Source organism: Thunnus thynnus, chromosome 12 (assembly GCF_963924715.1).
Source record: "Thunnus thynnus chromosome 12, fThuThy2.1, whole genome shotgun sequence".
NCBI lineage: Eukaryota > Metazoa > Chordata > Actinopteri > Scombriformes > Scombridae > Thunnus > Thunnus thynnus.
In genome coordinates this window covers 6,661,153-6,686,663 of record NC_089528.1, presented here as the reverse complement: position 1 = coordinate 6,686,663, position 25,511 = coordinate 6,661,153, and the positions used below count along the sequence as shown (strand labels likewise).

General features: G+C 40.7%; 1 protein-coding gene and 1 long non-coding RNA gene across 3 annotated transcripts in view; one reads left to right on the top strand and one right to left on the bottom strand.

Annotated features, from left to right (window-relative positions):
- Positions 1 to 11,209: 11,209 nt before the first annotated feature.
- Positions 11,210 to 15,746, bottom strand: LOC137193683 (uncharacterized). The gene is made up of 3 exons (XR_010930873.1): positions 14,872 to 15,746; positions 13,257 to 13,326; positions 11,210 to 12,241 (listed from the first exon to the last, which is right to left on the bottom strand). It is a non-coding gene; the product is annotated as an uncharacterized lncRNA (long non-coding RNA).
- The window catches only part of zswim5 (zinc finger, SWIM-type containing 5), a 69,747-nt gene continuing 57,925 nt past the window's right edge, over positions 13,690 to 25,511 (top strand). For both annotated transcript variants that reach the window (XM_067604998.1, XM_067604997.1), the window contains exon 1: positions 13,690 to 14,215. In XM_067604998.1, the coding sequence (XP_067461099.1) occupies positions 13,690 to 14,215 (526 nt within the window). The remainder of the gene's footprint in view (positions 14,216 to 25,511) is intronic.

The following is a 25,511-nucleotide window of genomic DNA, read 5'->3' as shown; positions in this document are numbered from 1 at the left end:
TTCTTTCCTTAAATTCCTTTCCTTTTCTTCCCCCATCCCTCCCCTGCCCTAGAGTTTGTTTTGTAGCTCTTTCTCCCACTGGATGTCCCACTGGGGGCTGAGAGCCTCCACAAAGCCCTGACACCCAGAGTGAAGGAGAAAAGGGCTGCGAAAAGAGAAAAGGGGAGAGAGAAAGGCAAGGGGAAAATAGAGGGTGAGAGGTCGCAGAGGAGGAGAGGAGCAGAAGGAGAAGAGAGCTGTAAAGAGAGCAGAGAATAGGGGACAGAGAAAGAGCGAGGGGAAGACTTAAGAAGACGAAGGATATTGAGAAAAGGACACGAAGAAAAGGGGGAGTGAGAGAGACAGTCTGTGGTGAAAGAGATAGAACAAGAGGAGAAAAGAGGCAGGAGAGAGGATAATGGGAAGAAGACAAAGATGCAAGGACGAGCGGAGAGAGAGATATAGAGGCTAGGGAGGGAAAGAGGGATTGGATTTGACACAAACAAGAGTATCCAGCAGAGTAGAAAGGTGGAGATGAGAAAAGGGGAAGAGACAGACTTGATGAAAAGAAATCAAGCTTTGAATAAAGAGGGAGGGAGAGAGTCCGTTGCCTGGAGCCTGTGTGTGAGTGTGTATTGTAGGGGATGGAGGGTCATAAGTAGCTGCTAAAAGGCTTGTGCCACCTCTGCTAAGGAGGAGCCCTTCAGAAAACATCTCATCAGCTGAATATGTGTGCGTGTGTGTGTGTGTGTGTGTGTGTGTGTGTGTGTGTGTGTGTTTGTGTGTGCACGTGCAATTTGGAGAGGAAGTGTTGTCAGGCGCAAACGGCATGCTCATGAACACACCACCCCTAAACACACCGCACACACAAACACAAACACACACACACATACTGTCTGGCCAACCCACAGCCTGTTGACACCTCAGTCTTAATCATCACCTCGGTGTCAGGCTGACAAAATGTTCTGCTCTGATCTGGCTCTGTCACACACTCGCTGCGTTTACATGCACTTAAGAAATCTGATTATTCTCGGCTCTCGGCAGTAACCTAATTTCTGAAATGCCATGTAAATGAGAAACCTGGTTTTCTTAACAAGGTTAAGGGATTAAGGGATTAACAGAGGTAGATTTCAGCAGGAAAAAACATGGTTATTTGTTCATGTATGCCCTTAACTGCTGGCTACTAAAGGTTTTTCACCATTTGTGCGTCTCTATGACAATTTACAGAGCTTGGTATGTATCAAACAAGTAATCAGTTTGTGCATGCAAATAATTTAGTCATTTGTACTTGTAACTGACAGTTTAATTTGTGCTCACACCTCAAACCAGTATCAAGCTAAGGTAGCAGTAGCACCTTAAGTTGTCATGACAGTGTCTTGTCAGTTAAGGAGGGGCAGCTAGCAGCAAGCTAGCAGCTGTGGCGGAAATGCAACAGTCAATTTATCAGTCAATCAACAGAAAATTAAAGAGATACATTTCAATAACTGTGTCATTTGATTTAAAGTAGTTTATCAAATGACAAGACAGTCTATAGCCATGCTAGCAGCTCCATGAGGCTGTACTTAGACTGTGAGCTAAATGCTAACATCAGCATGCTAACGTGCTTACAGGCAGTACATTTACATCAACAAAACTAGGTTTGTGTTGCATTGAGAAAGTAATTTTCATACTCTGCGCCGACTGGACAGTAATTGTTGTTTTCTGATGTGGCCATTGTGAACCAACAATGTTGGTGATTTGTTTCCACACTGTCATTCTTTGATGGTCCCAGTAGCTTGTTAAATACACATCGTAGAGAAATCGGAGATCACAACGATCAGCTTTTCTTCCATTTTGTTTTAAGTTATTTCACGTAGTGGATTGGAGTAGTAAACAACTCTGTGCTTCACTTTCCACAGGAATCAAAACGAGTGTGATTGGCTCTTGCTGGTTGTGACTCGCACTGCGTCAGAGGACATTTGCATTTGCGTTGAGCCTTTCTCAGCTTGCCCCTGTAGTGTAGCTGGGCGCTTTTCAAATCTCTTTAGCTCAGTAGGGGCTGCAAAGCCAGGTCTCATCCATAATGAATATTATCCTATTGCTGTCCCAGCTTTTCAGTCCATATGTGTGAACAGACTGTTAAGCAGGTAGTATCATATTGTAACAGTTTTCTTAGCTCATCCAATACTTTGACAGTTATTCAGATTTTATTCCTGTCTTAGATAACAGGAAGCCAACTGTGGATACAATACATGTAAACAGACCAGTTTGTGCTTTTGTCAGGAGTGTAATAACTGCAATGTTAAAGCTATAGAAAACTCAAATTCATCCATTTATATCTAAAGACATGTTAACTTTGCCTTGCTATCAGCTCTAAACAATGTTATCAGTACTTCTTTGCTGTTCCATTACTGTATTTTTTGGGTCAGAAGTTCAGTTCTCAATTTACCAAATATGAAATACTTAAACGGGCATTGCTTTTGATATGTGATTGACAGAAGCAAAACCTGTAACACAAGTTAAATGTACAATCAATCATATAATATATGGTTAGTATGTTATGCTAGCCTCACATGGATAAACTAACTGGACCGTATGTATTTACCAAAGATGGAACTATGGGGACGGATATGCTGACATTCTTCTGAAGCAACATTTCAAGGAAATGGGCAAAGGCCGTGTTGATTTCAACAGAGATGTGGTGAAAGAAATCAATACCATCAACACAGAGGGATGTAAGGAACCAAGGTGACATGACAGAAGAACTTTGATGGGAATTTTTGACAAAATTAGATGTCAAGAAAACCTGTGTATTATTGAAAAAGAACAGCCTACAGCAGATAACACAATGACCTTCATACATGTGCCCCCTGCATGATAACAAATCTCTAAGAAAAAGATGTTCAAATTTGTTGGAAAAGATATAAGATCTTTCTCATAGTGAATTTTACAAGTTAGCACATGGTGAAATATCTGATACTGGCCAATCATGCAGCTTGCTAATATTATGGTGAACAGCATTTGATGCTACTCAGTGATTTAGCCTGGTGAACTTAATGTATGAGTTTTCTATTTCTCTTTTTCACTCTGAACATCAATAGGAACATGTCATTTAAAAACATCAATAAAAGGTTAAAAGTTAGGTTGCATTCAGTACTGCTAAAAACCCTAAATGTTAGATGGGGTATTTGGCTAAATGCTAGTGACTGGGAAGCGATCACCAAAAAGGTAGCAAGTCCGAGTGAACGTCCCCTATAACAACTAGTTCAGTAGCTACAAACAGGGTTCACTGTGCTTGAAACTAAGACTATGTCTACATTAATCCGGGTAAATTCTAATACACTGTTTAAGAAAAAAAAAAAAGACATGTTCACAGCAGGAGTTTCAGCTCATTCCTGCAAATACTTCTGTTCACATTAAAACGCCAAAACAGGTCATTCTCCTCCTACTGGGCATGTGCGGAGGACAGACAAGCAAGTCAGCCACAAAAAACGAGCGAAAAGGAACAAAATACTATTTCCGTTTCTGTGGTGGCTTGCTGATTTTATGTTTATTGTGAGCAAATTACAACCACCGTGAGAGAAAGGTGGTAGACAGCTACATTTAACTCTAAACATGCTGTCAAAGTAGACAATAAAGAGAACAACACTTGCATGAAGCCATTCGCCAACATTACATTGTACACACAACCACGTCAAACCAGCGTTTTCAGATTTACACACTGGAGGCCGTTTTTCCAAACTACATACAACAGAGAGAAAAATGTGCATCTACAAATTTAACCAGCTTAGTGTGAACATGGTCTAACTGGCTCATATGACGTCGTTTGACAAAATCTGAAGACAAAAATCTAAACAGCCACATTTGAAGGAGTGGCAAAAGTTTGTTGTCATAGCTTCCTCCTGGCTGAATCACACATCTTCCACTGCCTGAATTTGTTGTCTTTTGTGGGTTTACGAAGTCTCAACACAATACCGTACAAGTGGATATAAGGAAGCAAACTTTCAAGCAGTTTGTCCTTGGAGGCATTCATGGCGCACTTGGTTGTGCTCACAAAGAGCGACTACTCTTGCACCTCTGCACACCTAGCCAGTCATTACATGAAGTGGGCATGCTTTTGGAACGTATTGTTTTCTTTTTTGAATGGCACATAGGAGTGTGTGTGATGGGGGGATTCAGACGCTGTCAAAGAGTGGAAGCAAGTTGAAGCATACTTCAACAGGGTACTTCATTGATTTAGCACTCCTTTAACACAGTCAGACTTACAATGGACAGTCAAAAGAAAAAAGATACAGCAGAACCAGAGAAATCATCTTTTTTATTCCACACATTCTTCTTCATGGTCAAAACCTACATTACCCACAGTGCAACTTGGCCACCGAATGTTCAGTTGGAGATTCAGGTGTGTTATGGTAGTCGCTAGCCTCAAGCAGAAATGAGGGGTGGGTTACAGAGGTCTGGCAACCTCACTTCCTTCTAACTCCACACCCTGAGCTTTTTTTTTTTTTTTTAAATTTTTAAACTTTGTAGTCCTCTAATTATGGAAATTTAAGGTAGTACAGGAAACCCCAGTCGAGATTTTCTGCATTGACCATTAAATATACTTGCTATTTGAGCTCTGGTATACAGTGTGTGCTTCATACAAGTATACAGTAATAAGCCTTGGGAATATATGCAATCTATTTTAGTGGTTTTGAAACAGGTCAACCCTCGCAGTGAGGATCAGCATTCACTGGGCTTTCATTCAAAATCCAGTCAGTAGTTTATGGGACCTTGCATGTGACCAACACAGCAACATGCAGACACAGATCTATTCTCCTCGCTGCCTCTTAATTTGAAGCCTTTATATCAATGAACAATGAAGCAGTTGAGCTCAGAAGGACAAAACTGCTGTAGAAAATAAATTGAAGTGATTATAGCCATCGGTGCAGAGAGAGACAGAGAGAGAAAAGACGGACAAAAGGAGAGGAAGAAAGGTGGATATTTTTGCTCTATTGTCCCTCAATGATGAACTGCTCAAGTGGAGTGTTTACGGTGAGGAAAGCTCCCGAGCTGTGAGCCCTTTGGTTAGCAAGACTTTGTGAAACAAAAGGTGTGTGTGCACATGGTTGTGTGTCAAGGCCAATAAACACACACACATTGTATGTCTATTGAATGTCTTCACAGTGTGGTGAAGCTTCGTTTTTCTTCCTGCTCTCACTGGATACAAAGAGATCTATTTCTATTTTTCTCTCACTCTTCAGGACATGACTCGTATCCCTGGAGAAGTGTGTGTGTGTGTGTGTGTGTTTGTGTGTGTGTGTGTGTGTGTGTGTGCGCCATTGGACCTGTAGTAAGCTTCACAGCCTTGGCCTCAGAGTAGCGGATGCCTGCTGGAATTGTGTTTGAAAACAAAAGGCCATGCATATATTTTATATGAGAATATGATAAAATGCAAACAAGGTTTTTCAAAAAACTAGTTACTCAGACATTGATGGACTTTAAATGGGAGGACCGTCCAACTCAAAATAGCTGAAACTGGACAAAAGATCTGTAAAACCTCTCGGTTGTGAATTGTTGTGTGTGGTCAGGTGATTGTGTACTGGTGTGTGTGCATATGTGTGTGGGTGGATAGAATGTGGGTAGGAATGTGTGTGAATGGTGCTCAGATATTGTGCAATGTACAATTTCTTTTTTTACATCTGTGTTTGTGCAAACACAACAGTTCGCAAACCAGTGGGTGACGTCACGGTGACTACATCCATATTTTATACAGTCTATGGTATGAAAATATTGAAGTAATATATAAAAATAATATATAATGTATGAAAAGGGGCAACTTACAAATTGTGCTGGGTGGGTTTTTGCTTTTAAATTTCATTTGAGAAAACATGATCATAGTGTAAATGTCTGTTATGATTGACTAAATTTGAAAAGGCCCTTTGAGGACACAGTAGACATTATGATTTGTCATAGTAAGGAAAGTACAGGTGTTACTAATAACACTGATGATGGCAGGTGTCCCAATAAACCAACATGAACATTTCCTACTGTGAAATGTCAAATTGCCTGCTGTGAAAAAGGCCTATTGTCCTACATAGGTTGTGGTTATCAAGCCTCTATACTTTATTGGAACCAACCAAAAAGGCTCCATCACACCAAGTACCAAAACCTGGTAATGAATCATTTTGGTATTGGCACTGGTATTGAAAATCTCAATAAGGCAAGCCAATCACCACCTCCAGTCATGGTAAATTAACCAGTTTTTATATTTCCACCACTTTCCACTATACATCATTTCTGCTTCAAGCAAATTCCAAATTTGAGGAATTTTGAAAACTTTCTCACTTTTTGCTGTCTCGAATGACACAAGGCTGGATTACCAAACAGATGTCATCACAGTCTCAATCATCGCATGAAGAGCAGAGACAGAACACAGGAGAAAATTCGGAGCTCTTTATTCAACTTTTCAGCACAGTTTGTGTATGAATGAGCATGATGTAAGTTGCCTTCATGTTTTTGTAGTGTCGTCATTCGGCAATTACAGTTAGCTTGGTTGTTATCTTACATTTTTAGCCTTAATTGACTTAATTGCCTAATCTGTGTGGAGCACACTGCATGATTGCTATTTTAAGTTAGTTATTTGATCTGCATGGCATATTTGTTGGCCTTAAACCATTGTATCATGAGCAGTAAGATGCATATACAGTATTTTATGTGCAGTTAATCTCAGTATTTGCAAAGAGAGTTATTTCTTTATTTCTATGATCATCTTTGAAGCTAATCATAATAATGGTTGCTTGTGATTTAGGTTACAGTAAATAGCCTTATTCCTTTGAATGTCATGATCGTTCATATTTATAGTGTGATTTTATATCATATATTATTATCTTCTCTTTTGAGGATCCTGCCATGAACGACCTCAAATAAATCCCTCAGCCTGAGGATCCTCTCTCCTGCCCTGATTCTTTGACCAGAATCATATCCATATCTGCCAACCCGAGCCAGCCCCAGCCTTTATTATACTGGAAACTGACCCTCAGGGGTTTCAAAGGCCCCAGGTTCACTGCACAGCAATTAGTTTGTGGTAATTGGATTAATGGATTAATAGTAACTGAAATGGAAATTTTTAATGAAAAAAAATGAAATTGACAATGTGTGTTTAATCAAACTAAGTTAGGGAACATGGGGGGGCTCAACTGGGACCCAAAACTCATTTTTTGCCCCGCACCTGTAAGCAGTTAATCCAGCCCTGCTGTGACATTTCACCCATTCATGTCCATTTACATTTGAGCTAATCTAAAATTTAAATTTAGAGCTAGCATTATTATATTATAATAATATTATTATAATAAAATGTCTGTTTTATTAACATACAGGGACTAAACTTTCTTACAATTTTCAGTACTGCTATGCTTCATGTTCATCTCGTTCCTCACATGTGCTTCATGAGCTGCTCTGCACCAAAAACTGTACAAATTTTGGCTCACTGTAGCAACTGGGAGTTGGTTGCCTTGCTCAAGGGCAGGCTGATAGCAGTGGTTAAGGGATGGAATCAAATTTTCATCCTCCTCAGCTAGAATTTTATAATCTAGCCTCTGGATCCTTACTGATGACCTTCTAATCACAAACCAGCCTCTCTAACCTCAAGGCTCCTCCACAGCCTGAAAACACATCAATACAGACACACCGCGTGTTTACGTCCCCTGGACACTGCCTGCGTGTGTGTGTGTATGTGTGTGTGTGTGTGTGTGTGTGTGTGTATGTGCTTCACACAGGGGTATCTCTACCCTTTTCAGCACCTCCCCTCACTAAGTGATAATGAGAGGAATTATACACAATAGGTCCACTTTTCACTTTGGAGTCAGGGGAGAGAACTAGTGTGGAGGGGAGACAGAGAGAAAACAGGATATGGTGGAGAAGAAGGGCTAATACAGAGGGAAAGAAAGAGAGAAGAGGGAGTTACTGCAAGAGCAAGAGAGAGTGATTGCCTATTGACTTGATGAGAGAGAGGATGCATCATTATATAATTGTAAATCCCAGAAAGATAGGGTGTAATAGGGCCTTCTCTCCTCCCACTGCTGCTCTGGTAATTTATCCTTCTCTCCTTCCATCCCTTTCTATCTCTCTCTTTCACCCTGTCACCCATCAATCTTTTTCCAATTACCTGCTCTGTCTATCCACAAATCCATCATAATCATTTCCATGGTAACGAGTTGCATCCTCCATTGGCTTTGGCCTATTGTTCAGTATAATTGCACGCCAAAAAGCAGTCTTTAGAAGAGGGAAGGGGATACACAGAGAGACACAGATCTGGATATTGTCTCCGTGCTCAGCCGCTAATGTCTCTCCCGTATCTCCAAAAGAGTCAACTTCAGAGCAGATAGTCTGCTTAATTTCAGCCATGACGTCCATTCATCAGACATTTTATTAGCCATTATGTGTAGATTGGCTTTGTCCCAGGCTGATGAAACATCTTCTCCGCCTGCGCAATTGTCAATTATTGTGAAAATGAAAAAGCATAACTGCCCATACAAGGTCAGTGAAGAACAAAAATGATATGTATTTGTTAGGAATCAATGGGAGCCAACGCACTCCAAAAATCTATTTAGGTGGTTTTATTTTATTTGGCCGGTTATAATTGTAAGTTAGTGGATACACATTTTCAGAGTGCCTGGGGTCTCACTCTATTCCACATCATTCCCAAAGTACCCTTTTTTCACTTATAAAGACCACCAGGTTATTGGTTCATTGACTTGGCAACAGTTATCCAGATAGTTCACTTGCTCTCTCAATGCAGCAACTTTATCATATGCTGAGTGATAATAGGTGTATTGTCCAAAGTAAAAAGTGTTTTTTGTTTGTTTTTTAATACTCTGGCCATTAGATACATTAATTCCCTGTTTCGGTGTTGACAGGATGTAAAAATAGTAATGTACATTGTATCATTTATGCTGTAAACTAGTAAGTCCTCCATATTAAAATAACAAAATACCTTGTTTCTAACTGAACTTTAGAACAACACATAGAAGTGTTTTCTTATCTGATGCCTTTAGAATGTGACAACGTTAAGATCTGGTTAGGTTTATTGGTAAATTTTTAGAGACGGATGGTGGTTTGGGTTAAGATAAGTATTTAGTTGAGCCAATGGAAATTTATTTTGCGATATTTAAGGTTTTTTATGTGCAAATGAAAATTGTGAATAAAAACAAGCGGAGGTCATGATGGTTGGATGGTCAGACTTTGACACGAAAGTCATCTTTGCACTTTCCGTTTCTTGCTGACAGTCATGGTCAACCATGAACGTAATCATTCCCTCATGTTAACCACATGGTTATTATTATAACCATGACGTTGAAGGTTCCCTAACCTTAAGACAGTAATTTTAACTCAAACCATGATCTCTCCCTTACTGAGTCATTTTTGTGCCTAAACCTTAATTATATTGTATAAATTTATTTTTCCAACAGTGATTTGTGCACTTCCATTTCTACAAATGTATCAGTCCACACCAACTCCAAGAGATGCATGTGACATGTATCAATACTTAACCCTCGTGTTTTTTAACAAATGTCCAAAAATCAATTTGGTGGGAATTTATTAACTGTGTATAATGCTGGATCAAGGCCCCCAGATTGACTGTGGTGGGCAGTTGGAACAAAATAAATGAGTCTCTTACTTCTCAGAGAGCCTACTTGAAACTGTTTTGTCCACTGAATTTCTGATTTTGCAGCCAGGTGAGGATAGTTTGTCCACCTGCAGTGGAGTGATATTGCTGAAAGCTTACAAGCTGCTGTGTATTTGGGGTTGGTTTCAAACTGTAGGGATTTGTTATATGTATGATAAATTTACCTCACTTTGTTCTGTTTTTACAACTCACAAAATGATGTTAGTCACCCAACATAGTGTGTTAGAAAAGACGACTGGAGCCAACAATCTAACTGGAACACGATGATGAGTTTTATCTTAAATCTTCTCAGTAACATCAGAGATAGATTGTGATCAAGTAAAACAATGTCTAATGTAAAGCTTCTGCTCACTGCAATCATTGTTCTCTGCAAAGTGAATAAAAGAAATGTAATCTTGTGTGTCTGGCTGCTAAAGATTACATGAAAATAGTTTAATCTGTACCCTAATAGTTAGCTAGACAAGGCAAACCTTCCCATCGTCATGCTGTATGACAACGTCAATGAAATAACATGTTATTGTGTGAATGGAAAGAAAAAAAGATTGGATTTTAAATATAATGAATTAGGTTGGACATGACCTCAGAAAGACATCATTATATAGGTTTTTCCAGCAGCACACTCTGGACTTAGAATGTGAGATGTATCAAATGAGATGATCAAATCAGAGCTGAGCAGATGGTGGTGCAGAGTCTGTAAAACATTTTGTCCAACTGTAAATTACTCTGCCTCCTGTACCTATCTCTATCACATTTCTAACTGGACCTGATGGATCCTTTTTTTAAAGGAGTGTTTATATATCAAAGATCATTGGCCAGTAATGATCTTATTTGTTTGTTTTTTATATATACTGTATCCAGTATCAGCCACCCTCTATTAGGTCCTCATTGCTTACATAGAACGTTGACCATTTTAATAATCTCACAAAAAAAAACAAACAAAAAAAACCAAAACAACTATGTGTGTACTCTTTGGAGTTGGAGGCCATGAAGCACAAAAGTCAGTGCATTAGTGCTACTACTGTACGTACAGTATGTATGTGAACTTTGGTTTCTTTTGTGTCTGATCATAGATGTTTGAATTCAATTTAGCAAGCTCAAGCTAATCAAGCTAATTTACAGTTTAATTAAAGAGGAATTCGGTCTGTATAAACACACACACACACACACACACACACACACAAATAACTGTTACATATGACTTTTATAAATAAGAGATTTTTCCTGCATGATATTTCTCATTTATTTTAGAGTTTTTAACATCTAAGGATATAGACTTAAATATACAGCATGAGCATATTTTTCTGTGAAATAAGCCTTTAATCAAAGCACTGAAGTTGCTGGCTGGCTCCAAAGCCTCTGCAGCCTGCTGTGGGAAACAGACAGAAGTGTGTGCGGCATCCATTCAAATGAATGTGTATTTGCCGACCTGGGGTAATTGATATGTATAGGGCACATAATGGTGTGAATTTAATTTGCAAAACAGTAACTTTGTTATTCATGAGGATGAGTTGGGATCGTTACTTGCTTCAATGTAAAATGCGCACATGTCAAGGACTTTGCTGTCATGTCAAAAGGAAGAGAGCGGGAGTGAGAAAGTGTTTTTTTATTGGTTTTTAAGAACAGCTAATGATCTTAAAATACATTTCACAGAATCAACAAATTACAGGAAAACTACAATAGGAGTATTGTATGTATATACGTAATATATTCTATTTTTCTTTTTACTGTTACTCATTATCTGCCTTGTTTTTGTGCATTGTGTCATATGATTGCTTGTGCATCAATGGCTGGTACACAGTCACATAAATAATATAGCATTGTTTGAATGTAAGAGAGCTGGCATGTCATGCTGATCAGAGACTGGAGGGTTTTGTTATTGTGTGGGTTAGTGATGTGTAACATCTTCCACCTCCAATCAATCTTCTCTCTCTCTCTCTCTCTCTCTGTTGCTCTCTCTTCCTGTTCAGCTGCATCAAGGCACACAGACATATAGCCAAAGAGACAGGAAATTAACACATTTGGTTTTTAAAATAAAAGACTCACTATTACCATAAGTGTTTTTCAACAAACTAAGTACATGGTGCCAAAGGATTTCTGCACATTTTAGACACAGTGTAAATGATTTAATTTCAGTATGTATGAAATACATTTGTCAGTATCAATATCAACTAGCACTTGGGACCACATTTGTCTTTTAAAATGCTTTTATCCTCTGCCAGACTGTCTGTGGGGACACACTGAAGCTTTCCTGAGGGCTCTTAGTACAAACGCTCTATTGACAAAATAGCAGCAGAAAAAGACATTGGTGCCATTTTCTTAAAGGCCTAAATGGACTTTAAGGAAGAAAATGGTAGCTATAGTTTCTGCAGCTGGAAAATCAGGCTGTGGGGACTCAGGAAGATGAAGCTAGAAGGAGATGAGCCAGAACAGGCCCACACTAGGATGATGAAATATCTGCAGCAGTGTGGAGCTCACGGGCCTTGGAGGAACAACTGGTAGCACCATTAAAGAGCAAAGTGGCCACAGAGGCTGAAGAGGATCAAGATGCACCTGAATCCACTCTTATTGTTGACTTTTCATTCTGCACGTCATCTCCAAAGCATTATCTTCTAATTTCTGCAACAGAAGGAAAGAGAAGAAACATAAGAGAAAAGGCAACCAGTTGAAGTTACGATTAAATATTAAACAGTTTTTTTTTTTTTCATCAAAGTAATTATACAGTAACAGGAATGAAGAACTATAAAGCTGATTGTGTGTCAGAATTGTCAGCAACGTCCAACTGAGAGAGATTGATCTTGTGTGAGTGTGGAGCAGCGTGTAATTGAAATATGTCACTTAATTTTCAGTAAACATGTCATGGTTAAATAAAGGTCACAAAAACTGAACAACTTTATATTGACATGCCATGGTCTTTCTACACTTTTCCTCCTTTGGGGCTGAATAAAGAAGCACGGCAGAGAGATGACAGATTGATAGTTAAAGAAGAAAGACAGAGGAGGATTATTGTTAATGTTTATGGTTTTTGCTACAATTTAAAATGATAGTTTTGCATCTGTTTTACTATTTATTACTGCATTAACCAAAGAAAGAGTAATACAATGTAGTTAAATCTTTGTTCTAACTAAAATTAACAGCTAAATAGGGTAAAGGTAGCAGCTGCACACCCCAGCCCATTCTGACTGAACTCCTACATGTACTATTGGTAAACTAGCCAAGTGTGAGGGCTGCTGCTCCCATTAACACTAGAACGTATACAACAACTGGCTTTAACTTGAAATAAAATCTGTTCACTCAACTGGTCAATAAATTCTGAAATAAAAAATAGAAGATGATGCAAATAGTGTGAGGCAGGGTGATGTAGTTATGGTGAATGAGTGAATGGGGTGGGTTATTCAAATCTATTTGAATAAACCTATAAATCAGATATTTAGAAATGTGATGAAAGTGACACATTTATTGATCAGTGATGGTGAAATTAAAGATACTGAGAAGATACCAAAGTGGGTATTTAAATTAACACTCATAATTTTAATGCACCAGTAATAGGAATGTCATACAGCAATGTATGAATGTGAGATGTAAAACATATGAAGTACAGAACTATGGTGCATGCAATACAATACAGACTTACCGTAGACAGTAAAAACGACCTTCAAGTGAAATTTCAAACATCTTTTCTTGCAGACTTTTCAATGGAATTTCTGCAAACAGCGAACAAACAGCATTCGCATTTTACTCACATGAAACAAACAATCAGATAATTGTGGTTCTTCTTGCTGCTGGATATTTGGCCCAAATTTCTCAGTCTTATGTCAGTCACACTCTTACTGGTAGCCATCAGCAGTTTACACGTTTGTAAATAACGAAGTTAATTTTGAAATTTGTGATCGGAAGTCTTGCCTGAGATCCTGTCTGCTTTGACACTGGCTTCTCAATGTGTGTGTGTGTGTGTGTGTGTGTGTGTGTGTGTGTGTGTGTGTGTGTGTGTGTGTGTAAGTAATCGGCTTCCTGCTGCTGCTCGGTGTCCGCACACCGTCCGTGTAGTCAGTGTTGATCGGCTCGCCATGGCGGAAGGACGCAGAGAACAGCCGCATCCTCTCCTCTCCTTACCACCGGCCAGCAAGCGACCCTGCCTGCGCCCTGCTCCCCGAGGTCCCGGCCCGGGGCCCGGCCACGGCAGCGGGTTGCCCAGCTCCCGGTACCGTTCCCCGGAGTCCCTTCTGGACTGCGCCGCTAAAGCAGTAGCGGAAAAGTGGGCCTTCGAGAGAGTGGAGGAGCGCTTCGAGCGGATCCCGGAGCCTGTCCAGCGCCGCATCGTCTACTGGTCTTTTCCCCGTAACGAAAAGGAGATATGCATGTACTCTTCGTTTCAGTGCCGAGTGGCCGGCGAGGAGGGTCCGTCGGCGGCTACCGGTGGGGCTGGGGGTACAGGGTCCGGAGCTACAACCACCGGGGGTGGCGGAGGATCTACCGCCGGTACGGCGGCTACCGTGGGGGCAGCCGGAGCGGTGGGAACGGGAGACGGACTGCCTTTTCGCCGCGGCATCAGGCTGCTGGAGACCGGCTGTGTGGAAAACGTTTTACAAGTCGGTAAGTGGAATAGTTGACAAAAACCGAAGTGAAGCAGTTTTGGCTTGAACCCGGTGGACTGTTTGCGAGTGTCGCTGCTGCGGCTGGAGGTTCACTGGGGATGATTGATGGAAGTTTTCTCTGCTATCGCGGAAAGTATGCAAAGCATCTGTCTTCGGTTTATTTATGACAACACTTGGGTCTCTGTGTATGTGTGTGGGTTTTTTGTAGTTTAAAAGCTCCCAAAGAAACATTTGTCAAATTCTGAGCTTCCACTGGCCTTTCTGCGAAAGGGGAAGCAAACATAAGGTCGCTCGCTATTAGCCGACCAGCTGCTGTTTAAAAATTAAAGGGCTTTTCACTGCTCTGTAGCCCTACTGCTGTATACTGCGTCTTTGCCCAGTTTTGCCTTCTTGTTGAAGCTCCGACTCGCTGTACATGGGACTGTAAAACACGGGAAGCCGTGTTTCGGCAACTATCAGTACTTTTCTCCCTCTCCGGGGCTCTTCGTCGACGGCCGGAGCTGGCTGTAGCTGTAGCCCGGAGAGAGGCAGGGGGAGGCGCGGAGGAGGAGGGCTGACAGACGCGGATACAAAAGGACCCAGCGTTACAGCGCTGGGGCTTTATTTTTGTTTGTGTGAATTCCCCGTTGCAAAAGTCGTTTTTTCTGAACTCACCATCGGTTGGGGGTGGCTTACGCAAAGAACAAAGGCGGTTATTGGGTCTCTTATTATGATTAATCCAACGTTAATCCGAAAAAAATCCCCCACAGTTTTTTGTTTATTTGCTGCTGCTGGTCGGACCGGACAAAGAGCGCAGTCGCCACCAACGTGGAAAATACATGTTGGTAGTGTCTGTGTTGGGTTTTTTTATTATTAAAGTGAAGCCCTCAGTAGTCACATATAACATTAAATCGCCTTTTATTTGTGCGTTTGCCCGCAGCCTCTCAGTGGCTTGCAACACAAAAGGCTTCCAGTTGAAATGATCGATAAGCGTCTCGCGTTTCCAGCGCTGCAGAGAGGCTGTTTCCAAACAAAGGGCCATTCCGCAAAGCTCCATCTCCACTCACATTCTCATTAGCTTCATACCCCCGGCTCTACACAGCCACAAAATGAGCTCAGACATCAGGGAAATTGATGAGATGAAACCGATGGATAGTCAAGAAACAAAAAAACAAAAAATAAACCCCCCAAAAAACAGCCTTTTATGGTTACTGGGGGATTTTTCTCAGGCCATATGGTGTAAGAGCCACTGGAGCTTGTCTGGGGTTTCATGTTGCTCCAAGGTATCTGGGGGGGGGGGAGCTGCAAACTGTGGCTGGTGCGTTTCTGTGTGACTGCTGTATCTAATTGCATCTTACAAATGCTCATCGATTCCACCCCATAACTGAATGAAATGTGAGACTTCTGAATATGAAAGTGAGATTTGTTCTCGGTGAGATTTGTTGCAGTCTGGGCTTGATAAGTTTGTGTCTGAGTTGATATATTACAGCTGCACCTTCATACAATCAGTTAAGTCAGATTAGCTCTGACTTTAGTTTTGGTGAAGGTTGTTACAGGCCTTAAATTATGTATCATATTCAAGTATTGTTTGTAAAACCTAATTTAATTTAAGTGTGTCTGAACAGGTTAGAAGTGATGACCTACTTTTAACACTTCCTGTCATTACAAACACATCAACTTGGTACTCCCACATACTCTTGGTAAAGCAGTTTTTGTTGGTGTGATTCATCTTTTAATGCTGGTCTGTGCAACTACAGAGCAAAGAAAAAAGAAAAAAAAAAGATTTTGTAACACATATGCCACCCATCAGAGGTGTCAAGATAGATAATATGTGATTAAACAAGCTGTATCCCATCTGGTATAAACTAGTTGAAATTTAAACAGTCAAAACAAAACCTGTAAGCAAACACTTCCAGTCTTACCTGCCTCACCAGCGAATCGTTTCCAGTCCCCCCCCCTCCCCTACCAAGGTCAGTCATAGCAGACAGGCACATGGTTTTGTCTTTCTGTCAACAAAACACTAAATAGCTGGGTGACAATCAAGATAAGATTTGGCTTGTTCTTCAGTTTGTGGGCCATGGGAACCAGTTGCTGTGAAAGGTTTAGTGACTGACTTAACAGAACAATTGCTTTGTCTGGTTTTTTCACAGCTGGATTTAGAAAGGTTGGGCAACACACTCATGCACAATGCACTCATTACAGATCGTGTTGCATACCTGTAAATGATAGTCTTAAGATTGCTCTCACCTGACTTGACATAATATAATCACCCCTTAAAATAGTGGCAATACTTGTCTTCAAGAAGGCGAGATGGACGTGCCTCATGTACTTTGTTATAGGAATTTGCAGGGGAGTGATTAGGAATGAGACAAGGCTGCGGGGCGATGATGCATGGTTTGAAATATGGCCTATATCTCAGGGAATGGCTCTGTGGAAAACTGCTGTTAAGCTTGATACACGTATAAATTGTTTAGATATGGCTGCAAGCTACATTTATACACCAAAGCAAACTTCCTTTTTCGGTGTAAATATACCATTTATTTAAGCGCATGTTGCTTTATAGCCCAGACAGTCATCATGTGTCTGCATCAGTCTCAAGTTGGGGTGGCTGATGCTGTATTTTCAGTCAGCTTTTGTCTTTGTTTGAGACATTTGGGGAACTGAAACGTCTGTTTTCCACTGGCGTCCTAAAGATTGATAAAGATTAACCAGTTTTGGACAATTCAGGAACTGAAATTACACAACCATGATGCAGCAAAGAACACTGAAAACACTAAAGTGATGATCTCAAAAGCCAGGCTATCATGAGATAATTTTTTTTTCCCCTCACAGCTATCACAAGCACAGCAGGAGCTCCTGTTCCTATAAACTCATGCTCGTCTTTATACTCGTATCTGTCCTGGTTTCTCTGAATCGGTGTGTCCAGAGTTAGCGAGATCAGGAATTGCTCGTTTTTGTTTTGTTTTTTTTCATTTTTTTTTTAGGTAATTACTATGGGATCTGGTGCTAGGGAGGGGAATTCTGTGATCTGCTTTTCTACTCTGCAGGACTTAACAAATTCAGTGTCCGGGTCACAGAGAGTTTAAGACCAGACTAGGACTGTTTGAGGAGAGGAGGAGGACAACCGTTTCCTGCTGTTGCAACAACCAAAAGAACACAAATGTGATCAACCCAAAATCTCATTTACGTAAAAGCAGTTGGATAAATGCGTCATTTGGGGTTTTTTTGATGAGTAAAAAGGTTGAAGAAGCTGCATCAGCACTGATATTTTAAATACAGGAAGAAAGTTTGTTGAAATATAGCCGCAAGCAGCAATAATCAGAGTCCCACAAGATTGCAAAAAATCACAAAAATTGACATTTTCAGAGCAGAAGGCCAGATGCAGATGACTTGAGAGATTAAAATGATGAAAGAATTTTGACTCTGAGCCAAGCCATTCTTGAGATAATTGCGAAAACGTAAACTTGATTATTACAGCGTCAACCTCAGGTCAATGAGTGTCATTTTATTTGCCTGAGCAGTGGGTGGGATTTGCGACCCACCTGCCAATTTTTGGTGTTTCTAGATCTTACAGTTTTTGCTGCCATTTGACCTATCTGACTTGAGAGGAAGAGGAGAGAAAGAGGTTAAGAAGGAAGCCACCCAATAGGCTGAGGATTAAACTAACCAGGTGCAAGTAGTTTCCTGATGCCCTCTCCAACCCTGCCAACTGGCTCCTGAGCCAGGAAGCCAAACAAACCTCACAAGTAGAAGGCAGAGAGAGAGAGGGATGTCACGAAACTGTGCAACAATTTAACTGTTGGGGATACAATTCTGAAAGAAATTACACATCAACCCGCTTTTCTCGAGTGTATCATCGTTATTTTGGTGAAATTTGTTTAAAAATGAGATGAAATGAAAAATGTTGTGCATACAGTACAAATTACAGGAAGATATTGAATATCACTGTGGACTCATCGTTTGACCGATCTGAACACCATTTGAAACACTTGATATCTAGTATCCAAAGAATGTCTGTGTCAATTTTGGTAGCATATGAATGAAGAGTTATGGAGATATAAATGTTTATTGATTTTACATATTTTGAACAATACAGAGTGACGGACTTTTGAATTTCCCGTAAGTTGCAGTGAGACAAACTTTTGTCACAATTGAGTTGATGTGCTGAAAAAAATTCAGCTCTTTTGGACGTACAAGCAATTTATTTGTTTATTTTTTTTTGAAGTTTTGAATGTGATGTGTCTAGAAATTTAGATTTGTTGTAATAAGCTATGCCCACTTCATTCAAACATTACCAAATTTTATCCATCGACTGAGTCATCACCCTAGATGGTGCCAACCAAATTTTTTATGAATCCATGCAGCCGATTATGAGATAAAAACTTTTCGTATTTGTGGCGCACCTTAGTGGCAGAATATCCCAGAACTGTGTAGCGAAGCTCAGACCTAGCATCCGAACATGTGCACCAAGTTTTGTTAGAATCACTTAAACCAATTTTGATTTATGAGCGTTTATGTAAAATTGAACTTAAAGACACGAGTCTAAAAATGTAGAATTTCAAAACAGACTGACGTATCGAAATTTACTTGATACCTTTAGATCAGTGAAGTACGTAGATGATCCTGACAAAGTTTTGGGACGATTGACATTTTTAAAGCAGAAGACCCCTAATTATACTCTTTACAGTTTGCCTCTAACTAGTATGAGTGCTGCTGATCTTTATTGCCCTAAAAGTTTGCATAATGAAAGTCATTTTCGTACTGAACGCCAAACTGATAATGTTTGAAGACATCTGCTTGAGCGTCAACAGTTTTAAAAAAAATGAGTGGACTGGTATGTCCCTTAGATGCCCTCCACCCCCCGTTGTATATTGTGAGTAAAGGCCTTTGTCTGTCAGCCTCCCTTAACGGTAACACCGACGGATTTGAGGGACGTGAGCTCATCAGCAACTCATCAGCCCATGTGTTCATAATAATCTACTCGTAGCTCCAAGTCATAATTAGAATAATCAAAGCTAAGCGTGCTTGTATTTGTAACCCCCCCTAAACACATCACACACACACACACACACATACACACACGTGCAACCAAAAGCCCCCTTATAAAGTCCTCAGAGAGCGGGAGGAAGGGATATAAGTGGAGGGAGGGAAGGGGGGGGTTATTTAGTTTTGAGTCAAGCTTTGGGATTATTGGGTCATGCTTTGTTACCCAGCTGTAGAAAACCCCTTGTTCACAGAAAGGGGGGTGGGGGGGGTGGGAGGGGATATGTGTGTGTGTGTGTGTGCGTGCGTTCCAAGCACGTCCCCGTCTCCACAACGTTACATAAAGCTGTAATGGGTCCCTGACGCCTTTTGAAGCACTGGTGACTCTGACAAAGCGAGGCAGCAGAGTTGAACAGGATTAAACTGTGTGGGACAGCCAGTCAGTGGGCTGAAAACACCGTGGGGCGTCTTTACTTCAAATGTTTGAGGCCCTGAGAAATCTAAAAGGTCCTAAAACAGGTCCTTTAATTAGAACTGGGTATCGAACATGAGCACGTTTTTTGGATAGCAAGGTTTTGAAGCGTAACAAAAATTGGAATATCAAACACATGGTCAGTTTCGTACTTTATCTGTACTTATTCTGCGACCAAACGCTTCCAGATTTTAATCAAAAATTTGTTAGACAGTCAGTTCATGTTTAGATTACATTCATCACATGAAAAGTTCAAAGTTTTGTATAAAAGTAAGGTAGCAAAAAGTGTAATTTTGTCACTAGTACACTAAAATTCCAAACAATACCCAATCCTTCTTTTAATTACCATAGAAGTGACTGTTTATGTTCAATATGTAATTCCAACATAGATTAACATGATGATTTGTGAAAATAATTAACACGATTTTCCTCGTAAATTACCGTCAAACCAAGCAGAGACTCAGAAGAGGCCAAAGAAATCGTTGCATCATTGCACGTCGTCTAGTTGGGGCTGCAACTACTGATTACGGTTACTATTGATCAATCAGTTTATTGTTGTTTCCATTTATAGATCAAGCCTTTATTTTATAAAATGAAGGGAAAAAAATCAAAAAAATACCAATTACAAATTTTCAGAGGTCACGATGAAGCCTTTAGATGCCTTTAGGAAGCCTTTCGTCGTTTTGTACAACCAATTAATTTTCTGTGCGATTTAGCCTTTTAGCACTGCATCTATCCTGTACTGCCTGCCACGTTATTGAACAGTGTGAAGACCACATAAGTGATTGTTAATGCAGGTAATGTTAAAAAAACACTAATCTGATAAACTCCACAATGAAGTATGTAATGTAGAAGCTATTTGGATGTTTGTTTTTAGCGTGATGTTTCTATGGAGTTCCTACTTGTTATTGCTGTGTTTACTTCTTGTAAGTTCATTTATAGTCAGTTTTTACTTTCTGTATGGAGGGGGGGGTGTTGCTGGTTGGTCTTGCCAGTATTTCCTCAGATGTACTTTCCTGGCAGAATGGCCGCGGGGTTCCTTGTTGTGGAAAAGCTCATGAGCCTCTGGTGTAAATCTTTGGTTGCTCAAGAGCGTTGCGATAAAAGACAGAAGGAGGCGGTGAGCTCATCCTCGCTTGCCTCATCTCCCATCTCTCTCTTCCTCACTCGACTCTCAGGAGCAGGTCCACTGACACAGCTCAGTTTTCATCTATCCATCCATGTCTTTATGTCTCTGTCCTGTCTTTAACTTTTCTTTTTTGTCCTCTTTCTGTTTTCCTTTCCAATGTCTTTATCTGCTTTTCACTCAGCCTATATGTAACTCCTCATCTGCTTTCTATCTTTCATGCTCTTTTATGTTCTCCACGCACACACACACTCCCCCCTCCCCCTCAGTTTCTGTAACTTACATCATTAAAAGATGACTTGCTCTTTAATCATATTCTGTCTGTAGGCTCCCATATAGTAAAGGGCTGTTAGTCGGGCAAAGCGAGATCTTAAAGTTTTTATTTTTACCTCCCTTCTACCCTTCTGTCTCCTCCACGGTTGATGTGCGAGGCTGCTGCTGGTTGAGGAAGTGTTAGTGATTTTGACAGTAGGAGTAGGGGGAAGCTGGAAAGACTCAGTCACGACACTGTTGAATGAGAAAGAGGTCAGACAGTTGAGGTTGACGCTCTGGGAGTGCGGCTCTGCTGCATTTCCACACTAGCGGGATGTTTGCTCATGTTCTTCTGGGCAACCATGAGTAACTTCTCAGAGGTCAGACCCCTGTGTGCCGGGTTTTCCCTGCCTATGTGATTCAAAGGCGGGCTGCCTTTGTATTACCGGCCACTGCCTTTTGTTGAAAATTCTGGCATGTGATGATGTTTGAACGCACACACGCTAGAGTTATCGTGAAGTTCATCTTCAAAAAATGCAGCGGTTCCAGGCGTTTTTTTGATTTAACGACTGATTGATTACTTTTTACGAGACGAACGTTCAGTATATTGTGAACTTTCTACACCGTCACTCAGAGACTAACGTTAGCGGAACAGAGCAGTGAACTCCAGCAGTAACAAACGAGAGCAGCTGACCAACACACACTGTAGCATTAAACAACTTAAACCAACTCTGAGGTGAAGAAAATAACTCTGTGCTGTTCACCTCAAAAACCCTGCAGCCGCTCAGCATGTTGGACAATGATGTCTTATCCCGGAGCTAACGATGCAGCAGAGAGGCTGCTCTCCACTGCTGGAGACATGACGTTAATAATAACATAGTGGAGCACTCTGCCTCCCCATCAGTTTGTTGTACATACAGGCAGGAGACTGTAAGATGCTTTCAAATTAATTATTTCATTAATTAATGCAGTTAACTGCAGAAAAGGCTGCAGGATCATTTCTCTTATCTCTTACAGTGGACCAAAAGTTTCACAAAGGCAGCATGTGTGATTCCTCATTCTCCTTGTCTTTAAAAATAGTGTGCGGTTGCTGGTGTGTTTTGAAACCAGTCAATCAATGGTGCAAATGGCCTCACACTGCCATGTTACAAATTTGCTGAGGTTTGAGGGTGCACGCACAAGATTACAAAAGTTCTCAGTATGCTTAAAGCAAACTAGTTGGTACAACCTGCTATCTCACCTAAAAACAAAAGTGTTTCTACCTGTACTGAATGGCCACATGAAGGTGGGGCAACATAGAGAGCAGAGAGATGTGATGTATCAATACAAATGGGAACGGCTGTCTTAGACGACATTCAAATTGTCAGAGAATTCAGTCAGTTCTTGTTAAACTATCTGACAAGCACTCCATTTGAATCACACTGAGGCCTTAAAGGCCAGCATATGCTTTAAACAGACTCAGTATGACGCGGCTGAAGGCAAAATGTTCACGGCTGTTCTGAACACACACACACTTGAGATGAAAAGAAAACGGGTAGGAATATTTTTTTAAACGCAAGTGTTGTAGTTTAACTATTCACATAATACTCTCTTTTGAACAGATTTATATCCCTTTTCTTGCTTCAGTATTTCCAGCATTGTTTCCATTTTTTGTGTAAGTGTGTGTGTGTGTGTGTGTGTTTACACCTGGCCTCAGGTGTTTCAGCCACATTTTTTGCTGCCATCTTCAGCTATGCCATTTCCACTCCTGACTTGTTTGCAGTAGCAAGCAAAAATGGCATTCTTTGCCGTTGGTACTGTTTGCTCAGCTCCGTCCCACAACAGCAGCTCCTTTCTTTTTTTTTTACAGTTGTGTAACAGTTATAACGTGTGTGTGTGTGTGTGTATGACGGTTGTGTGTATCTGTACATGTGCCGAGATAAAACTCAGAGCACACATTTTTACTACTTCTGTCCTCATACCAGGCGGTCTGTGTGTTTTCCTCCACCTTTAGTGCTTTCACCTTGTGTGGTGGGTGTGCAATTATCAGCCGAGATCAATGCTGGCCTTGTCCTTTTAGCTTTCCAAGCTGACAGCCCGCTGTATTCGGTTATTGCACTGTCCCCACACCTGTCTTTTATTGGTTCTGTGTGTGTGTGTGTGTGTGTGTGTGTGTGCTTACCATGGTAGTTGTACACATTTGGCCCCCTGTGCTGTCTCATGGACAGGCAGAGAGAGGCTGCACTTGAAAGAGAAAGCTGAGGCTGGCAGACCGGACAATTACATCCTCGTTTGGTTGTAATTGCCTAACAAATGTTGGGGAGAAATGGACAGACATGGAGGAGAAGGAGGTATTTGAAATGCAAATCCAAGACCCAAATCAAACTCTGTCTCATGGTCAGGTTGCTGGTATTGTACGCCGCTGGAACTACTATATTACTTTTCCGTGTAATATAATCTCATAACGCATCCCACATGGGATTCTGTGAGGCATTTCCATAAAAAAAAAAAAAAAAAAAAAAAAAAAGCTGGGCCTGTGGCGTGGAACATGACAAGAGGGGAAATCCAGGATGACTTAAGCGGGGGAGGAAAGCAGTGACAGGTAGCATTGTTCAAAAAAACAAAAAGGTAAATCTCTTGGGGTTAGACCTATTGGGACAGGAAGTGACTCTTCATATGGACATGTGGCAGCCTCGGCTTCTCCACTCGTCACATCAAAGATTTAGTCTTGAATTTGAGGAAGTTCAGGCCCCAACCGTCTTGCCAATGGAGTCATTTTACCCCAGATTAAAACTTAAAAGCTGTCTTCATTTTACTGATCCGCAACATGTTCGTTGCTTCTTTTTTTTTTTTAGAGGAAAAGAGTGAGAGGAAAATAAGCAGCATCACTCTCTGTATATTGATTACTTGATGGTTGGATAGAACTCATTCAAGCAGAACTCTTGTTCAAGCCTCATGTCTCAGTCTGTGTGTCTCCTCTCTTCATCTCCAGGTATTAAACAGAGGAACTTTTAAAGCTTATAGGGATAGTTCATTAGTTCAGGCTGTGGGTCCTATGTAGTCCTTGTCAGAAACAGCAGCAAATGGGGCCGGTTAGCAAGAGAACACAACACAGCAATCAAAAACGTTTAAACCATCCAGTCATTCAATTTGAAAGGACACATCAGCGACCAAGTACCCACTGAATTGTACATAGCTTATTATAGAAAATGCTTTTATTTGTTTTTCTGCCGAGAATGAGACGATAAGATTGACACCGCTCTCACGGGTATACGCTAAATGTGAAGCTACAGCTATCAGGTGAGTAGCTTAGCTTAGCATAAAAACTGGAAACCAGTACTGGAGTAGTACTTAACAAGTACTGGAACCAGCACTTGTAAAGTTTACGAGCAATATCTGACACAGGGCTGCAACTAACGCCTGTTTTCATTATTCATTCATGTGCCGATTATTGATCTGTGAAATGTGAAAAATGCCATTTACCGCTTCTCAGAGCCTGCAGTGATGCCTTTGATTTGTTTGATTTGTTCAGCCAACAGTCCAGAATCTTAAGATATTCACTTATCTGATACAAACATACAGTCTCACATTTAAGAAGCTGGAACTAGAGAATTTTTAGTATATTTGCTTGAAAAAATTACTAATAAGTTATCAAAATAGTTTTCAACTTTTGAGGCCAGGCTAACCGTTTCCCCTTTCTTCCAGTCTTTATGCTAAGCTAAGCTAATCGCCCGCTGGCTCTAGCCTCATATTTAGCCTATAAAATGCCGCACTACTCCTTTTAACAAGAGTGTTTTGATGTCTTCCTATCTGTCAGGCTTTTGTTGTCTGCTGAGAGAGCGGTCACAGAGCAGTCACAGAGAGTAAAGCGTAACATTGAAAGGAGATCAGGGATTCTCAGAGCCAATTAGATTAGATTTGACCTTTTACACTGCACAGCATCAATCAGCTGTGGTCACATCTCATTTTGATCTGCGTGGCGGAGCAAATACCCTGGAACCAGTTTTGGGGATCCTCGCACTGTGAAAACTATTTAGTAGACATACTGTATACAGACACAGCAGTGCATACAAACACTGTACACAACATTATATACAGCAGCCACTTTAAAGAGTCTTAAAGTAATGTGATTATCTTTTTTTTTTTTTAAGTTCAACATCTGCAATATTTTGAACACTTCACTCGTTTTCACTTCTAATGGAAATTCCTCCTCCCTCTGCTCCCATAATGCCCAGCTTTGTGTCAGACAGTCCTGACTGTTTCTTGATCTCTATGCTGATGCTTTCCATCTTTCCTTTTTGAATGCAGTGAGTTTGGTGCTTTATTGTGTCGCCCCATCTCCTCTTGAAATGGGCAGTGGTAGATCATAGATATCAGGCACGGATAGTTTTCTCCACTCCTCTTTTGAAAACACACACACACACACACACACACACACACACACACACACGGTTGTGTATTGCAGTGAGTGGCTGTATTCTGTGTGCTTTCCCAATCTCTGCA